At 38.5% G+C, this 19,496-nt stretch overlaps 1 protein-coding gene across 6 annotated transcripts in view; it reads left to right on the forward strand.

Moving 5' to 3' along the window:
• The window catches only part of LOC100647470 (zwei Ig domain protein zig-8), a 237,816-nt gene that overhangs the window by 175,126 nt on the left and 43,194 nt on the right, over positions 1–19,496 (forward strand). For all 6 annotated transcript variants that reach the window (XR_007225865.1, XM_003398723.4, XM_048410576.1 and 3 more), the window contains one exon: positions 18,633–18,794. Coding sequence is in view for 5 of the 6 variants with exons in the window: in XM_003398723.4 (XP_003398771.1) it covers positions 18,716–18,794 (79 nt within the window). In the remaining variant the exon portion in view is untranslated. The remainder of the gene's footprint in view (positions 1–18,632; positions 18,795–19,496) is intronic.

Genomic DNA, 19,496 nt, shown 5'->3' on the forward strand with positions numbered 1-19,496 from the left:
TCCTTTGAAGATCGTAACGAGCATCCCGCAGCTAACCGTACGACGCTTCTAATCGAGATCTATCTTCGTTTCAGACGTTTCTTCGATTCCGTGATGCAACCTCGCTCAACGCGTCGCGTCATATATCATCCATTCTCGGTCTCCTTTCCCCTTTCTCCTTTCTTCTTTCCCCTTTTTCCTTTCTTTCGTCGATGCGCTCCTTATTTTTACGCGTACAACGAGCTGTAGTTTTCGTCAAACGTACCAGACACCGATCGAAGCTCGTTTCCAGTCGTTGATTCGATCGACCGCTAAACACGAATATATCGATTCCATATGCAAAGACCACGGGCAAACATCGTCATAAGTCAGCCTTGCTATTTCTTACAGAAAAGTAGTTTTAAGATTCGCTAAATTGAAAAACATTGTTTATATTTGCTTCTAAAATCCCCTTCAAAAAATTTATAAGTATCGCAATATCGGATCTACTGAAATATCGTTTGCCTTAACCGCGTTGAACGTTATAGAAATTTTATATGTTCTACTCAGGCAGCCGCAACAGATCGACGCTACAGAGAGATTGACATTACATCATAATATTTATTTTTTGCCAAATGTTATATCGTATTTACGCACTGTTTTCCCCGACAATGTTATCCAAATGATCAACATCGTCGAACATTTTTCGATCCATGAAATTTATCTTATTTCGTTCATTCTACAAAAATTTAGTAATTCAGAGTTAGTGGTCACCGACGGCCATTGCTCCGGTCAACGTGTTTAATAATTATATCCTAGGCATTCGTAAAAAGTCGTCAACTAATCAGCTATTTTCGGATAACTTAAAATTCTGCTCTTTGATCTTAAAGTGAGGTCAAAACGAGAAGGTGAAGAAAAATGTGTTTATCGAGTTTTATACCTGTGATCTTCATATACTATAGGAATATATCTGTCGTCGCATAAATGTCGCTTTTCGACAAATCACTGCGAATTTACATTCGGCGATCGTTTTTGTTTGTATATTCCCACTGCAGTCTATTATTGATCGGAGTCGAAACTTCGTATCCCGCAGTCCTTATTGATGATTACGATAAAATTAATTTCAATATTTCAAAATACTACGACAATTTGCCGTAGATAAATATGCCAAAGTATACGAATGTTTGACAGTACGATACTTCGTTAACGTAACAAATCATTATCATCGTAAATAAAGTTTTAGTAGCGGACGCACTTGCTTGAAATAAATCTGTCGATTTTACTCGCTTCTACGTACCTACATAATCTGTACACGATGAAATTTTCGTGTACATAACGGTACATACAGTGTTATGCAAATTTATAAATCCGGTAATCTGCGAAAATTATAATAGATGCAAATTTCATTATGCAACGGAGAATGTATGCTAAACAATGTGGTAAATAAAGAAGTATGTTGAAAAAATAAAATTATTCATAAGAAAGGGTGAACGAAAGAAAGAAAGAAAAAAGGGAGGCAGAAATTAAACAGCAGCAGATAATTCTTTGTTTTAACGAATATCGTGCTGCGCGAAGACTTTAACGAAAAGAAAGAGGAATAAGAATAAAATTGAATAAAAATGAAGAGAAACAATTACGAAGCGATTTGTGGAATGGAAAAACGGATGTCGCATGCGATTTAGCTACACAGAGAACGACCCATGCTCGTGTAACAAAAGTACAAAGTTGCAGAATATTTCCGAACAAAGGAGAAAGAAATATAAATGAATGTAAAATGCGTTACGAATATAACGAATTCCTATCGAAGAATTTCCTAGCGATTAAAAAGTATGAAAATTTATGTTTGCCTACATCGAAATTTTTAATATTCGCATATTTTTCGTCTACCGTATTTGTAAAATTAATTCCGACGTTGATAAACAATTTCGACGAGATAAAAGGATTAAAAATAAATTTGGTATTCGGTAAAATATTATTAGAATTCGATATTTCAGTATCAACGATCCCATAGCGTTTTACGTGTAACGCGACAACATAGAAAGAAATGAAAATTATCTCCATAAAAATTATCTGGCTTTGAATGACGTTTAATTAAAGTTCAAAAAGTACACGCAAAAATGCGCATACAGAAAACTCACAAAGGCAAGGTAATTAAGCGTAAGATTTCGTGTCTATCGTAAGCACATCGCTGGAAGCGATCTCTGCATCTTTTACACAGTTGCTTTTAAACGGTGCAACGTAGTACGAGTACTCGACGTCAGGAGCATCGAGTTAAACCGGATTTACGATATACAAGATCGTTTCGCCGTCTTCGAGAACGTTGCGCGTACTCGGAATCGGTAGTTACTTATTCGCGAGGAAAATCCCGTTGAATTCTAGCGCCTGGTTGATATTTTCCAACTCTCCGAACTAGCACTTCCTCCAGAGTTAGCCCGCGGATAATATTTTTCAAAGTGTCCGAGTAATTTCAGTTTGGACGTTCGAAGCGTTATTTCTACATTGTTCGATTTGGATAATCGATAATAACATATTCGTACTACGCGCAAGATATTTCTTCGATAATCCGATGTTCAGATTTCCCATATTTTCCAACCGTTGAACTTTATCGATCGATATAATCGTGACAATCGTGTCTAGTTACACTGCCAATGAAATTTCAAAATCTTTCGCAGTACTTATATTCGCAAGAAAGAGTCAGCGTAAATGCTCTCGTGAAATTTATACCGTCGCCGACGATGATATTTATACGTATAACGTGATGCGCAACTTGATGCCGAAACAAACACCGTATCCATTCCCATAAACAGTCACAAGGTGGAATGCAACAGTTGTTCCAAGATATTTGAATAACTTATCCCATCCATCTTATAAATCGTTATATAAGTTGCGTGTAGAGTCGAAACCGAGCACCGCGAATCTCGCGTAAGTTCTATTTCCTGTTGCCTGAAATTGTGGTTTGTCGGTTTCGCGCGACTTGGTCGGTTTCGTTGTTGCTCGTCAGGAAACAAGATGCAACAAAGATGGAACGAAAACCGGCCAGTTCTTTTTAACGAGGTCCTGCTCCCTTCCGCCGTTGACTTCCGATCGATGCTCGAAGAAACTTGCAGCTTCCTGTTGCTTCAACTTTTCCCGAAAAGAGAGAAGTTGAGCCTCGATGCGGAAGGAAGGAAGCTTGCTCGCTTCTGGCTCGTTCGAACGAACCGACGCGATCGAAGGACGCGTAATTTACCGCCATGCTTACCGTACTCGTCAGAAGATTAAACTACGAAAGAGCGACGTGCGGCTTAATCGTAATAATTTCAATTACTTGCACAGCCAGACGAAGGAACGACGCTCGATATCAAGATGAAAAGCGAAACGTCGAAGGACGCGAATTTCCTTCTTTCTATTTTCTTTCATCGAAAAATTATCAACTGGAAGACTGGAAGAATTTGAAAATTTCTCTCTCGTGTTTCGAACAAGTTGAACACTGTGTTAATTCGTTCAATTCGTTCGATTCCGACAAAGGACGATCGTTTTGCGGAAAAAACTTTCTTCCTCTTCGTCTTCTTCGGGTTTCCTCTTTTTCTCTATTTATTCTTACGGAAAAATTGCTCGTCACGAACCGTTCACTTAATATAGGTAGATGCGCATCTCTGCAGTTTTATGCCATGCAGTTCGCATGCATATACGGCGCTCCGTATGAAATGCATCTCTGGAAAATGAGAAATTCCTAGTGGCGGAAGAGGGGAAAAGGGAAAAGGGAAAAGGGAAAGGTATGAAACTAAACTGAATTTTCTAGTAAACGATTTCATTGATTCTTAATAATTCAAGAAAAATCAAATGGCGAAACGTACGCGTTTAATACGACGCAAGTGCGTCGTCTCTCGTTCGATATTCCAAATTGTTCGTGGTTGCTCGCTATTTAAATTCGATCGAAATGAAAATCAACGAGACGACGCAGACAGGATGACGTTGTCAGAAACGTTAGAAAATTCATTGCAATAATTTCAATAATTACCAGTGGGAAACTATTGGAGTAAAAGTTACTCGAGCGTTGGAGAACGAAACACTCATGACGGAGGAAAAAGACATGGGCGGAGAAGAGAGGCGGTTTAATTTCGTAAAGATACCTCAGCCGTTTGCGGTTTCTTGTTTCGGGATGAATACCGAGGGAACGCGAACTCCGTTGACGATATTTAAATGCTAAGCAGCTCCGCGAACTACCGTTTCACCGACTTCTGACCTCTCCACTAGGACAGCATAACCTCGGAATACGTTTAAAATCACCTGCTCTCTTCTTCTTGCTCCGTCGTTCCTTGTCTCGTCGTTACTCTAAGTCTTATCTGTTAAACATCGGCCTTTGAAATTCCAATTTGAACGAAATGACTGAAAAAAGAATTCGCGCCGGTTCTCCTGACTGTAAACCGTGTCCTCGCTGATTATAGGAAGACTGTGGAAAAAGGAGAATCTGTCGCTTGGAACCTGGCTCCTCCCCACGGCGACACTATCGACTCTTAATTTGTAGTCCACACACGTGTAAATGATTCTAGACGAAATATTACGACGATAAAAATAAAGAAGTAATTTGTACGAAAATCGAGGACTCTTAAAAATTTCATATTTGCCTATAAACTTACAAATAATTTAAATAAGTCTCTTGACCCAAACGTAGATGAAGCGAAGTTCCATGTTTTCACGTGCAACGGCACTCGAAACTTTAATTAATTAATTAAATTTTGTAATTAAAGTACCGTCTTAACCACGGTACGTCTTAACTTCTCAGAATGAATTATGCACGATATTAAACGACAGTACGAACATGCGACTAATAAACTAAATCCGTCGTTAGTTTCATCGAATTCGCATAGTTTCAGAAAACAAATTATTTTAGAATTAACTCTAGTAATTACGTACGAATATCGTATATTCTTATCTGAACAATGATCGAACCACATGGTGCGTAATTGCAGTAATTTATGACGTGTTATTCCATTTCGAAATATTTAAGTAAAAATTTGTTGGTTAACGTTTCGACAAAAATATGTATACAGAATAGAAAGATTAAGGAAAAAGTTATCTTTTTCTGAAAATAATTGTTTATGCGTTAGTTTTGAAAAATAGTTTCTATCCTTTAACCAAGTATCGCGTTTTTGACATCCAATTTTCTGCATCAACGAAAGCATCGAAACAAGCCGTAAAAGCCATGATCGATATTTTACAACGCGGTCCCTGTTTCTCGACAAAAATCGATCGATAATCTTTGCGTCCGAAGAGAAGTATAGTCTTGGAGTACATATTATAAAATATATCATTTATTCGTTTATAGTAAATTCTTCTAATACCACGGATAATGTTTTTGAAATAAACGTCTTTTTAATTTCAGTAAAAGTCTGACCCGTAGAAAAGTATCTCGTGGAAGGAAGAAAATCTGCTTCGTTGCTAAGATATCGAGAATCAAATTAAACGTAACTTTTCATGCGAAATTTAATTACACATCGCGGAAGCATTACGCGCAAGTAACTGTACCATGGAAAAAGAATGATAATTCATTTATAACAAAGGTAATTCAAGAACATCCACGTCGAAGGAAATTACACGGAAATCCGAAGAAGAGATAGTTTGATAAATCTGTTTAAATAAAAAAAATATGCAAAAGATAAAAATCGAATTTAAAAAAAAAAGACAAATACATCTTTGTTTCGAAGCAAACGTATAGGATTTTATGCATTTCGATCGAGTAAATTTTATGGGGTGATAAGAAAAACATAAGGCGTTATGTTTTTCAAAGCAGTATTCACCGAAATTCAAGCCTATAGAAATGGCAACAATGTCGTTGGAAGGGTAGCTGAAAGGCAGAGAAATAGCGGTATTCATTTTATCCTCGCTATTACTTTCCGAAATGTCTTCTCGCGCAATGGGGAGGGAGGATCGCAGGAAAAGATTAAGGGGTCCTTTGCTATATCGAAACGATGAGCTACAGAAAAATTTGCCGCGAGTAACGAGCTATAAATAAAAAACGATCGATATCGTGCTTGCTAATCTGTAAAACTTGACAAGTTATAAATTGCTAGAAATAAATTACGAATAAACAGATGTTATATACGTGTAATCTGTCGAAACAGCCGGTTCCTCCTGCTTTCCGATTGCTGCTATTTGCATTTGCATTTCCTTCTATTTACGTCTAACGGTTCTTATCGCCTATATATGCATGTATCCTGTTTTATATAGAATTATAATTATGAATATTCAATTCTAGTCAGAATAATTCCGGAAATTCTGCCGTTGGCATTAAAGATGCAACGAAATGCTAAACGTTGCGAAACGTATCTCTCTGCTTCTTGCTTCGATATTACGCATCGTTTATTTATTAACCAAGTTGTATATCGCTATGAAAAGGACAGGCAGAATTTATTCACGTTAGGTACGATTAACGTTCCAAAATTACGTTACTGGAATTACCACTGCGATCGTTTAACTAACAATCGCTGTTCGTACTCTAATTTTCCATTTTAGTTCTTCGACGCAGAAAATAACTCGAACGTTTTGTTCGCTGCAGCGCATATCTTTTAATTATTTAACGCGCCATCCACCGTAATGGCCATCGTGCTACGTTACGCTTACGCAAGAAACATCGGAACCGCTCGCAGAAACATCGATTAGAAGAAAATTGAATAGAACGAAATTGGGACAAAAGCAACAAACATATAGAACGCGACGAAACGCGAGTACGGTCCAATAACTCGCGCGCAAACCAAAATCACCGCTGTCTCTGTATTCTTTCCGTTTATAAATCAACCACGATGATCGATAAAGCTCGTAAAGAAAACCCTATAGCCGCGTGTCTGGTGGACACATTGCGACCAATTAATTTCGATTATCCTTTCAACGATGGCTTTATGCGACTCGAACAACGCACCAAGCTAATCGTACTCTTCGATTTCCGGCCTTGCCAGGCGTATATCATTCGCTAGGTAGAAATTAAACGCGACTTTGTCGCCACCGAGTGGAAAAGAGATAAATAGCGAGTGGAATCTTTAACGTTTCCATTTTAAAGAAACTTTTCGCTCGGTCGGCAATTCGACGCGTAAATTGATTCTTTTTAAGCGGTGACTGGCCCGCTGGCAGTGTGCTGTCTCCTAACATGTTTTAACGCGCTGCATTCGACGTAGCAACGCGATGCGACCGATCGCGACGTAGCAGAGACTACGGTAAAACGAGCAACCGGTCGGTTTCACGTCATAATCTCGCCCGAGCCGTAACAGTTCCGTCTAGGAGAAAAAAAAAATGTAACGTTTATCGCGTTCCGTTTTTGCGATCCGCTGATATCGTCGCGAGAAAACCGACCGGAGAAACTGCTCGCGCCGTGTACGTCCGCCACATCTACGAACCATCGTAATAAATTTTCCAAGTGGAATTTCATGCTTTTGAGAAAGAGAGTGAAGTGGGTAAGACTGGCTGGGAAATATCACGATCTAGGTACCTACGCATATACGTACAGCCACGTATCTGATTTTCTATGGAGACTCTTTAACAGATTTTATCTGTATTTTCAATTCTAGCTTATTATTTTCACAACTGTATTATTATTCGATTACGAATGCTGAATTATTTATTATCACTATATCCTGAATACGTATGCGTAGTTATGTTTCTAAGGGATGAGTTTAACGAGCTAATTTTTCTCTGTATCTCTAGTTCTGGCTTAATTTCCCTGACGATGTTGACCGCATATACATATATGTATGTAGATTTCATAATAGGTTTTGCATAATTTCTAAGCGGGCCGTATATCCTACAGATCGAAAAGCTCTAAAGTTTCGAAGAACTTGATTTAATCGAAGCAGTACCTCGTGGCTAATTCTCAAAATGATTTGCATCAACAACCAGCAGGAGTAAACGTAAATAGGGAGGAAATTAGACGAAGTAATCGACAAGACCTTTTTCACATTTATTGCGGTAGCTGTATTCGTTCGAAAGCCGTTTCGCGTGTAAATCGTGGTATTAGTGAAAGTGATTGGATCGTAAAAGCAAGTGGTTTACGAATTCGCGTTCAACGAGACTCTTTATTAATTCGAGACGCATTCTCGATAATTTTGCAACGCTCGTTTACGGTAATAGAATTAATTGCATTTTCATATCTCCAGACTATACTGAAATCCATGGAAATATACGTTGAACTCGTATATATTTAGCAAGGGTATTAAGTAAGATAAAAGAACTTAAATACAATAGAAACTTTCATTCGTATAATGAATAAGTTCTAGGATGAAACTTCGATGAAATAAATTGAAATTTCTTCCGCTATATATTAAATTTGATATTCGGATTAAGGAATAAAACGGCTTCCTGAATATTCTATGAACTGTAAAAGTAGAAATAAAGAGACACGTCGTGCTTAACAATCTCAAATTTAAGAGAAAGACGTGAAAAACGGCGATACGGTGGAGATAGCACCGGTAGGCGAATTAGAATCGAGGATTTACGAGAATCGGAACAGCAATTGAGCCGCGTATAATGGACGGAATGGCTCGAATTCAAGATGTTCGTATCCGGAACGCGATAACCTACATTTAACAGAGAAGTAGAGATCGGCAACGTTTATGTATCCGTCGAGTGTCGTAAGACCTCTCTGTATGTCAGAATCGAATCGAATCTAAAATCGCGTTGCTGCTGCTACTGCTGCGTGAACTTGAGGCGATTCCGTCGAATTGGCCGAGATTAAAAGTCTATTCGGAGTTCAATCGATGGAAAATAGCTCGAAGCGATGCTTTAGTGGCCTCTCGTACCTTCTATATTAGTATCGCTAATTTCGTTTTCCCTGCACAGTGCAAATTACGCCTTCCTAATATTCGCATAAAATTGTTGTTTCATCGCTATGGTTTTCCTACTATCATCGATACGTTTAGTTTTATCTCCTCTTTTTAATCTCCGTATCTCGAGTCCGTCGTTAGTCGAAGAAATATTTAATGCTTTAATCGCTTTAAATCTTAGGATATATTATATTATTTTGTTGTATTTTTGGCAATAATTTATTCGATCTATCGGAGTAATTTACTCGCAGCACCGTTATAACGAACTGCTTTGGAAAATTGAATTTTCCACATAATTCGGTAAATCGTTAATAATCTTGTTAACATTTACGGAAATTTGTGCCCCTGCTTTCGAGGATAATTACCTTCGTATTACCTATACATTTTATACTCGAGCGAAGCAGTCTCAAATTAGTCATAGCAGAGATGTACTACGTGGCATTTTTATGTTAATAATGTGTCATTTCTATTTTTCTTTTTTCAAAGTTATTTCAAAAATATTTAAGCTGCTTCGTGCACTTGCCAATATATTTCAGATCTTGATTGATAGAAAAACTGCCTCTTTACAGGTTAGCCTTCTTTTACCAATTAGTATCACGAGGTACTTTATAACTTGTCAAACAAATATCGTAGAACATTTATCATAAAATTCAATAGAGAAAGCAATTTAACTTCTACCATATACCCATATAGTAATAGGTTTATGAAACTAAATGTTATTAAAATTATGATAGGACTACGATGAGATTGAAAATCCAACAAGATTACAGACGTAAAAAATATTGGAAAAAGTTATCGAGCAACGTTAATTACGTTACTCTCGAGATATGAATCATCGCACAGAGATTAGACAGGGGCAACCTAATTATAGAGAACGATAGAGTAGGCGTTTTAAGAAAGGCTATTAATCATCGAGAAATTCTTTTGACTCGGCTGCCTTTAGCCGAACACAAAAATCTGTTAGAAAACGTAAAACTCTCTCTTCATCGAGTATTACCTACCACTGACATAATGGTGTTACTTTGCTGGAGTTGCGTGTTCTCATCCACTCTCGCGTATACCTTCCAGATTAAATCGATCGATGGTTAAAATAACGAATGGCCTATATCGCCGATTAAACATTCTGACAAAGTATGGATATATTTGGAGATGCTAAAACCGCCAAACGAAATATGTTTCCTTTCTTCTCTGCAAAATGTTCTGTATTATCAACTACGCGCGCGATTCATTTTGAAGTGGATCGATCGATAGATCTTTTAAATCAATAATAAGTTACAAATTTTCTTGACAAAAGGCAACGCTTCGATTTTCTTGCTCGCGCGTATCGAGATCGCTAACAAATAGCTCCGTAACATAACTCTAGCAAAATATTGACGTTGATATTAATAAGATACGCAATAGCGTTTTATTATAATGTTTTGCGGCAACCCGTAACGCGATTGATTTCGGTTAGGCGTTTTTACGAGCGAACGTTAAGTGCGTCTACCTCCATCCTTTGCATTATCCTTTTCGCCTAAAGCCTAAAAGGCGCTCGTTTCAGTGAGATTGACGAATCTCGTAGAGGAATCTCGGTAGGCGGTAAGACAACTCGAGAAGCAGAACAACCTCTTCTACTAATCTACCTTTAAATCGCGTACTTACGTTCGCGAAGGATACTACTTGGTACCTAAAGCACACGTACAAAAAGGACAAAAAGAAAAAGTTGTATTTAATTAAAGTAGAATTTAAGAAACAAGTCGATAATTTTTGTTCGTGTCAGTTACAAGTTTCTTTGCCATAATTCTAGTATCGGCCATCGTTTGCAGCAAGAAACTATATTTCCCAGTTCGACTTTCTCTCGCTACTTGTCTTTCATATGCATAAAGTTTGATGCCCGTTAACTAAAATTCTTGATCACGTTCTAGGACAAAGACGATAGATTTTTCTACCTATACGTATGTTTATATATTCTGTATGCCATAAAGTTGGAAAGTCGTATGTTTCTGTTCGATCTTTCGAAATTAAAATTCTATATATTTCGTTCCGAATTAATAGCCGGAACTTGTCTATAAATCGATAGAAAATATGGTCGCGATTCATAAATCATGGCTCCTCTTGAACACACTTGAGATCGTGTAATGGACGAAAGCAAGCATGTATCGTTATTGAACTGGACGGCTGGATACGAGTTTATCTCAAACGCAATCTACTCGATTTCGAATCAAAAATACTTTATTTTTCATCGTGCCATCGCTTAAAGCTGTCATAAATTATCTCCTGCTATAGATAAATGATCTATCTTGTATAAGCTAGCTGGCTTATATCATACTTTGGAGAAACATTAATTTCGCGAGAACGTAAATGTCAATATCTAAAATTATCCTATCATTCTGTTCGTCTTGGTAATTTTATCGTATTATATATGAAGTACGCGAGAACAAATTGATCTTTATTTATACGATTATTAAAATTCTTGTATTTCTTTTTATCACTTACATCGTTCGATGTATCTTGCACGGTCGGTAATTTATGCTGTGTGTCTCGTAATTCACCGAAAGTGGATACATACGCGACTCTATTCGTAGCGTTATCGACGAAAAGTCAATTCGTCTCTGACATAAAATATCCCCCGAATATTGTTATTTTATTTAAGTAGGAAAGTCGAATATCGGATGCGTATATACAAAGCAATAATTACAACGATTCTCCGATCGAACGCTTCCTCCTTAAACCGTTATCTTCCATCGAACCAAACGGAAAAGAAACAATAGGAAGGGGAACAATAAGCGCATCAACACGCGAGCAGAACGAACTTGAGCATCGTTATGCAAGACTCGTTAAGAACAATTCGCTACTGTGGGCGAATCCCACCGTAAACCAGTCCCCCGTCGTTTCCACCGCGATAGAAGTAACCCTGTAGCATCGGTATTAAACTTATCCAAGTTCATCTTTCGCCGTAAGTCCTCTGGCTCGCCCAGTTAGGGTTAAAAAGTTCCATGCAGCTTTATCTTTTCGAGCCGCGAGCGTTCCTTCTCTTGCTCTATGAGCTTCTGTTTTGCCTCCGTTCTTCCTCCTTCTTTGCTTCATTTTTCTTCGCCTCTCCACAGTTCCTGCAATCTTCCGACGTTCTTTCCTCCTTTTTCACTGGCAGGTACTTACTTCTTGGCCAACTTTCTTCCCTTCGCCATTTTCCTGGTGCTTAACCGCACTGACGTTGGCGATTTAACCGATCCCGTCGAAGAACCAGTTACTGTACGAGGAATCGGCCAACGTTTAATTAAGGTTACGACGAAATTGCAGCATCAATTTCAAGCCAAAATTTTGTTCTTCTGCTTTTATTCATCTCGTCGTCGTAGTTAAGTAGATAGTTGCCGAATGATCGTACGTGGCTATAGGATTATGACTACTTGGAACGATCGGGTTTCGTAGATGAAGTAAAATCCTGCTTGGTAACGCTATGTATCTACACCGTTATATCCGAAAGATTATCATGCGCGTCGCTCGTTTGTCCAATCGGTTAACTCCGCGAAACAAAAAAATAGAGAAAATCGATGAAATTATATAAGATAAGCGTCGATCCAGGAGGAAATAGAACAATTCGACAATTTCGGAAAGTAAAGTTAGCCACTTTGTCCCGTAAATGGGTCACGTGCGAAGCGAAAATACGATATAAACGGTACACCGATTTAGTCCATAAATCGAAAAATAGAGAAAAATAATTTTAATTTATTGTTTCCTTGTAAACCGAAAGAGACTTTTGGGACAAACTAATACTCGCGATAAATGGATTTATGGAAGTACGATATGTGCCTTATGCGCGAGTACGTAGACGATTAAAAGCAAACGAAATCGTCGAACAAAATAATTGATTGATCAGAGACCTAAATAACGAGGAAGATCAACAAATAAGGAAACATCCGTTGATTAAAAGTGGTTTCACGTAGGTTAATTTCGTTTGTAAGTGCAAAGTTTTACCATAAAGTAAAGTACGTTATTAACTAACGAGCTCGTGCTATATTTCGTACCATCTTCGGTAACTTAACTTCTCTCGACCGTAATCTTTTGAATATCAAAGTTAGATCACCGACGAACTAATATTCGTGCCTTCAGAAACTACTTCGTTCGAGAGATTAAATAAAAGAACCTGCTAAAAGGGCCGCTTAATAAATGACGATACAAATTGCGAAGAAAAAGACAAAAATTCCTTCGTTCTTTCTTTTCCGAAAAATTTGTAATATCGACGCGTTGAAAAGATCGATAATTCGAAATTAAATGGTAAATTTCAATTTTCTAATACATCGTTTCAAATTTTCGTGTAACAACATTTTTTATACTACAATCTTTCTTTTTTATTTACGAAAATGCATTTTTCTTCGGCGTTCTATTTATCCGCATGTGTGTCAGACAGGGTTTCTTTATCGCGTAAAGCACCATAAGCTAGACGCGGTGAATATTCGCTGGATGTTTATTTTAAAGGTACGTGTCAATCTGCCAGGTTCGTTTAAACTTGCTTACCGAGTTTATACTCCCCCTTTCAGATAGTTGTGTAATTATTTCACAAAGTTGATAACACGTCGATGCATGCAGTTTCGGTCGGTGCGCCAAACTGTTGAATTAACTGGACATGCTCTGTATGGCGGTTAATCATTAGTAAAATATGAGACAATATGGTAAGAAGAAAGAAAACGGAATAATCAAGGGAATGGTTTGTTAACGATAATGGACAAGCTAGAACGTAATGGTAAGAGAAGATCGAATTATTTTGTTTGTACGAAGTTTGGAATCAGTAGAAATCAGTCGTAAGTGAATTAAATCGGTATATTGGGAATTGGGTTTGGTTTGGTTAAAATTTACTCAAGGCAAAGAGAACAAAGAGAAAAGTTCTTCGCTTACTCTGGTATAACTTTTTAGTCGAATCCGTATAATCGAGCTAAACGAATCACTCGCGTCAAATTTCATACGTATGGGGGACAAAATTCTATTTATGTAGAATTTTCAGCCTAACGTAGGCAACGTTTCGTGGCATTATTCGACAGCAAAAGAAAAGAGAAACGAACAATTAACGCATTCGTTCGAATATTCTGCTGCTGGTGAAAACGGTGCTTTTCAACTCTGACTTTCTATACGTTCTCCGCTAAAAGACAGTCGTGAATAATGACCATACAACTTTCAAACAAAAACAGAACTTAGTTAAATACGTTATACAATTAATCGTTGCGACACTTGTACCGTACCAAAGACGAAACAATCGAAAAACTCCCACGATAACGTAAATACTTAACCTGGCCGATAAAAACGAATAAAAAATTAGCGAGTTAATAAAAACGATAAAAACGTCTCGAAATAGTACGTTGAACGTCCAATAGGAAAAAGAAAAAAAAAGAAAACGGAGACGAACGGTACGATGGAAAGTAAAACTGTCCGAAATGAAACAAACTGGAATATTAAAAAATTTGTCGAACAAAAGTGGGATATGCGATCATCGAACGAGACGAGATCGATGCGAATTTTCCGATTGAAGAGAACTCACAGTTAATTGAACGATGAAATCCGGCTAAATAATTAGCGGTTCACGCACGTGTATAGAAGTTAAACGATGTTAAAGCGGACAAATTGGATCGGAGATTAGCGATCGAAACGCGAAAACGATGAACGTGGAAATCGTGCTTTCGAAAATGAAACCCCAGCGAGCGATGAAATGGAAGGCAAGGAAATCGAACAAAGTTGATTTCGAAGTCCGCGTCGAAACGAAATTTACAATATCGATACGGTTGTCGTTAACTGGCCGTCGTTCGAGTAATTTTGATTTCTCGCAACGATTCTAGCTAGCCCTTTTGCCGCTGTTCCATCGCTAAACGAGACTTTAATAAAGGCAGACTTTTACTCGTGCGCGGTGAATACTCTCGTTTCGCGGGCGATCCGTATTACTTTCGATCGACGATTCGGCAGGTTATAACGTTTCTGAAAAGTGAATATGGCGGGCTGATTTTTACATAGTTGAAAATCAATGGAAATTTGAAAAGCCAACTGGTTGCAGTGGAAGAGTTTGTAAGGTGAATGGGGAAAAAAGGAAAGTTACGAAGAAGGATAGAAGATCTGATCTAGGTAATAAATTTTAGAAATAACCAAGTAAAACGTTTATCGATACTATTTAAATTCACCTTCGAATTGCGATGAATCGAACTTGAGAAAGTAAATCGTTTGTCTCTTGACGACCGAATATTGATCATAAAATTACTACATTCGTGTTATTCTATCGTATTAATTATCAGCCTCAAACGCACGAGGAGAAACACTCGCAAGGCTGTTGATCCGTTCTGTCGGCGAAACGCGGAGAATTTGTTTCCTTTATGGCCACGTATAGTCAGCGATTGCAGCGTCTTAAACGAGAACTCGTGTACCTTTATCCCCGTGATATCAGCGATTCATGCTTATGGCAACGCATCGCTTATACGTTATCCAGCCCTCGCGTTTAAACGACAACGTTCCCCCCCCCCCCCGACTTTCATAGACTTTCGAGGTTAATTTATCAAAGAGTCGATACACGGTTCCTGTTCATCTTCCAACCGATTTCAAGATGGTTTGCACCCATACCATGGTGGTATTAGAAACGTTGAATTAGAATTCCGAACGCGCGCTTCTCCCTCGAGGAAAGTCCTACGAAACCATGAAAAACTGCCGAACTTGATAGGACGGAAGTAGCTGCTGGAAAGAGGACAAAATTAACGATATAGGTGGCTAGATAAGCGAGCGCGTGTGTGTAGAATAATATACGAAGCATGGTTCGAGTGTGTGAGCGTTCTTGGCGGGGATCAGGGCTAGAAATCGTCGAGTAGTTGAGAAAGAGGGAGAAAGAAAGACGGATTAATTCTACGGACAAATAAATTTCGACGGTACGTTGGTTCCGGACTTCGCGTCGTTTCCACGCGAAACGAAAATATCTTTCCCGGGAATTAATGGAGCCTTCCGTTAGTATGTTGTCACGAGAACGTTTTACATCGAACGTATATCTGACCAAGAGTCGAACCTTTCAATCTATGAAATATTCGAAATAACAGTCGATAATAGAACAGTTTCACGCTTATAGTTGGTCCGAACTCTAAATTTTCATCAACATCAAAAAAGACATTTAAATACGATTATGTTGATTCATCGTTCGTACAAGGTATAAAATTATGTAAATTTCTAACGGAATCTTAGTTTCCACGTAATTAAAATAAAATTCCCACAATCGTATAGGTAAGCAATTACTCGATCATCGTATTATATAGAAATCGTAGGATCATAGAAATTTGGAAACACGACGCGATCAAAACGATCAAAGGATATATTTATATGTTTACATACTTTTATTACTGCTCCACGTTCAAGCCTCCGGAAAGATATTTCTTCTATGTATCTACTTGGCGCTACAACATTATATAGCATACATTTTCAAATTCCGAGTTAGAGTAAAACTTTAGCTTATATGTATTATATTACATATAAAAAATGTAACGCTTTATTAAATGTTAGATATCGCGGGAGCTCGACCGAATTTTCATCCGACTTTTTCCGACTAAGCCTGGAAATATGGAGCAATAGCGGGTAATAACCCGACTACTTGGGGCGGCCCGAAGACTACCGGCTCTGTAGGGTGAGGTAGCACAGCTGAAATTTATCTAGCTTCGCTAACACGTAGATACATATTATTCATCCGTTTACAAGTATTAGGACACTCGCTGATTCTATTATATATAAAATGTGACAATCGATTTTCTATTCGTGCGAGATAACAGTTGCAGGAGAAACTATATTTCGATAACGAACAAGAATCACAAGCATTGGTTCTCGGAATTTTCAAACCTGAATTTCAGAATTCAAGAGGTTTCGTACCACGCTCGGAAAAGTTTTGCTAAAAATCTCGATCGAATTAATAAAAAATGGTCGAAGAGGTAATGGTCGAAGAGCGCAAAAGAGAAGAAATTGTATCGTATAATCCTTTTTTTACAAAGATATATGTAATATCTAGGAACGTGAGTGAATACACGTGGATGAATTTCACACTGGCACATTAAAGGATAGTATGGTTACTTTGACACAATTTCCCGTTGCCAAATAAAATCTAACAAACTCTGGTTGATTGCGTTCGATTTTCGACGACATCTTCTTCACGACGTCGTACGAGCGAAGTCTGGCTGAAAACTCGGCTGAAAATTCGATTAGGATATCCGAATCGAACGTCAAAGTTAAATGTCTCCATGCTCGGAGGTAGAAAGCGTCTCTATCGCGTGGCCGATAAAAGAAATCCGTGTTCGGTAGGTGACGTGAAAGGAACAACGCTGAAAGCCTAGGTTCCCAGTAACGGCGTGCAAATAAAATCGCGCGCGAGCCTTCCGAGTCAACGCTGTAAATACGTGTTAACTGAACCGCAACTTTTATTCAAATATCGTAGTACATAGCCCATAGTTAGGCAAGAAGCTCGTTCGTGACTAGAATCTTTCGTTTCGAAGCGACGCCATGCCGATCAAACCGATGGAACCTTGGCAAAGCTTGTCGCGAAGAATCGAAGGCCCGGGAGATGAGAGAAACGACGCGAAAAACGAAAGTACACGTACAGTTGCTCGCAGCCGAAGGCTACGTAACACCACGTTCACCGTTTAGGATTGATTTCGCTAGCAGTGATTGTGCGGTCTGTGGATTTTTTGTTTTATCCTCGTGGACATTGGCCACTCGGCGGTTGTCGATCGCGAGAAGAGATATTTTTTACATTTTCTCCAAATTTTTTCTACAACCACGAATGGAAACGTAATTTGAGGAATCGCTGTCGTACGTTAAGCGCAATGCCGGTTGAACAACGATAAAATGAATTTCCACGGGTGTAGCGATAAAAAGACGTTTCATTGGAGGATAGAAGGATATGTGCTTAAAATTAAAATTGTAGGAAGGATAAATTCAAGATGATTTTTATTTATACACGCGGATCACGTTTATACGTAACGGGTAAATTAATTTAGACGAACTCTGAGTAAATTTGATCAGGAACGTGTACATATGTACCGTTGTTTGGATAGATCAAGGGTAACTACGCGTTAAACGCGTTAAAGTTCTTAAAACAACTGATCACCGGGTATCCGGAAAGTTCGTCGTGTTCTCTTTGGTTTACGAGATTACGATGGAAAACGACGAACTAGAACAGAGGGCGCCACGTCGATTCTTTGTTTCTTTCAACGAATTCCCCGTCCAACGGTGCTTAATTATACTTTAATTAAAATCCGCGCACGCTGCCCGTGGGAAAGTTTCAGAAGTTAATCCCCGCGGAGTCCGCGATACTTTCATATTAGCAGGCCAACCGGCCGTTCCGCGCCCGCTAAAATAAAACCAGTTAATTACGTTATGGCCATGGCATCGAAACTCTCCTCTCCTATACTCTTCTCTCTCGTTTCAACCATTCGAACATCGTCTGCTCGCCAATTCGTTTTCGAAAACCCTGAAATATTATCGATCCGGTGAAAAACCACATCCGCCAAAATTAAACACAGCGGAGCAATCTTCTTCAAACATTACGCAACTCGTACAATGATCGTACATACGTATAGTGGTTAATGCGAGGAAGAGATATCTTAGACGCGATTTTTGCTGCCAAACATTTGCGAAAGTTATTAACGTATCTTTCTATTATCGCGTTATAAATACTTCTTCTAGTAACGATACGAAAAGCAACCAAGTATTTCTCGAGTTTCCATGGAATTTGATTTTAACAGACAGGATGATCGAACTATTATATGTTTCACCGAATCTGCTCGCAAAGTTAATCGATCTGTGCGAACAGAAAGGCTTCGAATGCGGCTTGAAGATAAGTTGAAGCCCCGTTGGTGCATGGATGCAGTTGAAACTATCGTGATATCCGGTCGTGTGTTTCAGATGACAGGAATGTCGAGGCAGCGGTACGCGAACCGCAGCAGCGGGAACAGATAAGGAAGGGAGGAGCCACGCATCGGGCAATCATGTGTAGTGTCATGTGGCTCCTTCGGCTCCTAACCACTTGCTGCCTCGTTTACCTATCGGCGTCCGACTCTCATACAGGTACGTGGCCACGAATTTTTCATCGCGACATCGTTTTTCCAAATATCCCGTCAGTCGAATTATAAAACTAAAAAATCGAGGACCAACCTTGATTTAGGAGAACCAGGCAGGTGGTCGTCTAAAGCTCGATCTTTCGTTAATTTCGATAATCGGCCTTGCGTTTATCGTTAGTGTCTGTCGTTCAACGATTAAGAACCGTACAACGATATTAAAAATTCATCCGACGATATGACAATCGAAATATATCTTGTCTATTATATTTCCCAATATTATTCGTGTATATACAAGTTCTTAAATTTCACGAGAATTTATTATTGTATTTTATTATTACCGTAACAAACTTCGTTAAAGACAGCCCGGTAACGAGTTGATATTAATATACGCTTTATGATCGTCATTTATGTTCGTGCGTATTACGTTCATTAGACATTGTATGTGTACGTTTGAAACGTGACGAGCTAGTTAATCAATCGGAAACCTATATCGGCTGATAATAATCTGCGAGTATCGAGGCGAGTAAACGAAACAAATACGTACATGAATAAAAATCAATTACTCTTCCAAAGTTGACTGCCGGCCGAATTAAGAATAATAGAAATTGATAAATTAATAAAAGTTTAATTTCGAGCCTAATAAAATAATTTGTCGTTAAATAGAGAACATTTACACGCGGAGGAACGAGATAAAAATTCAGTTGGCTGA

The sequence above is a fragment of the Bombus terrestris genome, chromosome 11 (genome assembly GCF_910591885.1).
Source record: "Bombus terrestris chromosome 11, iyBomTerr1.2, whole genome shotgun sequence".
Lineage (NCBI taxonomy): Eukaryota > Metazoa > Arthropoda > Insecta > Hymenoptera > Apidae > Bombus > Bombus terrestris.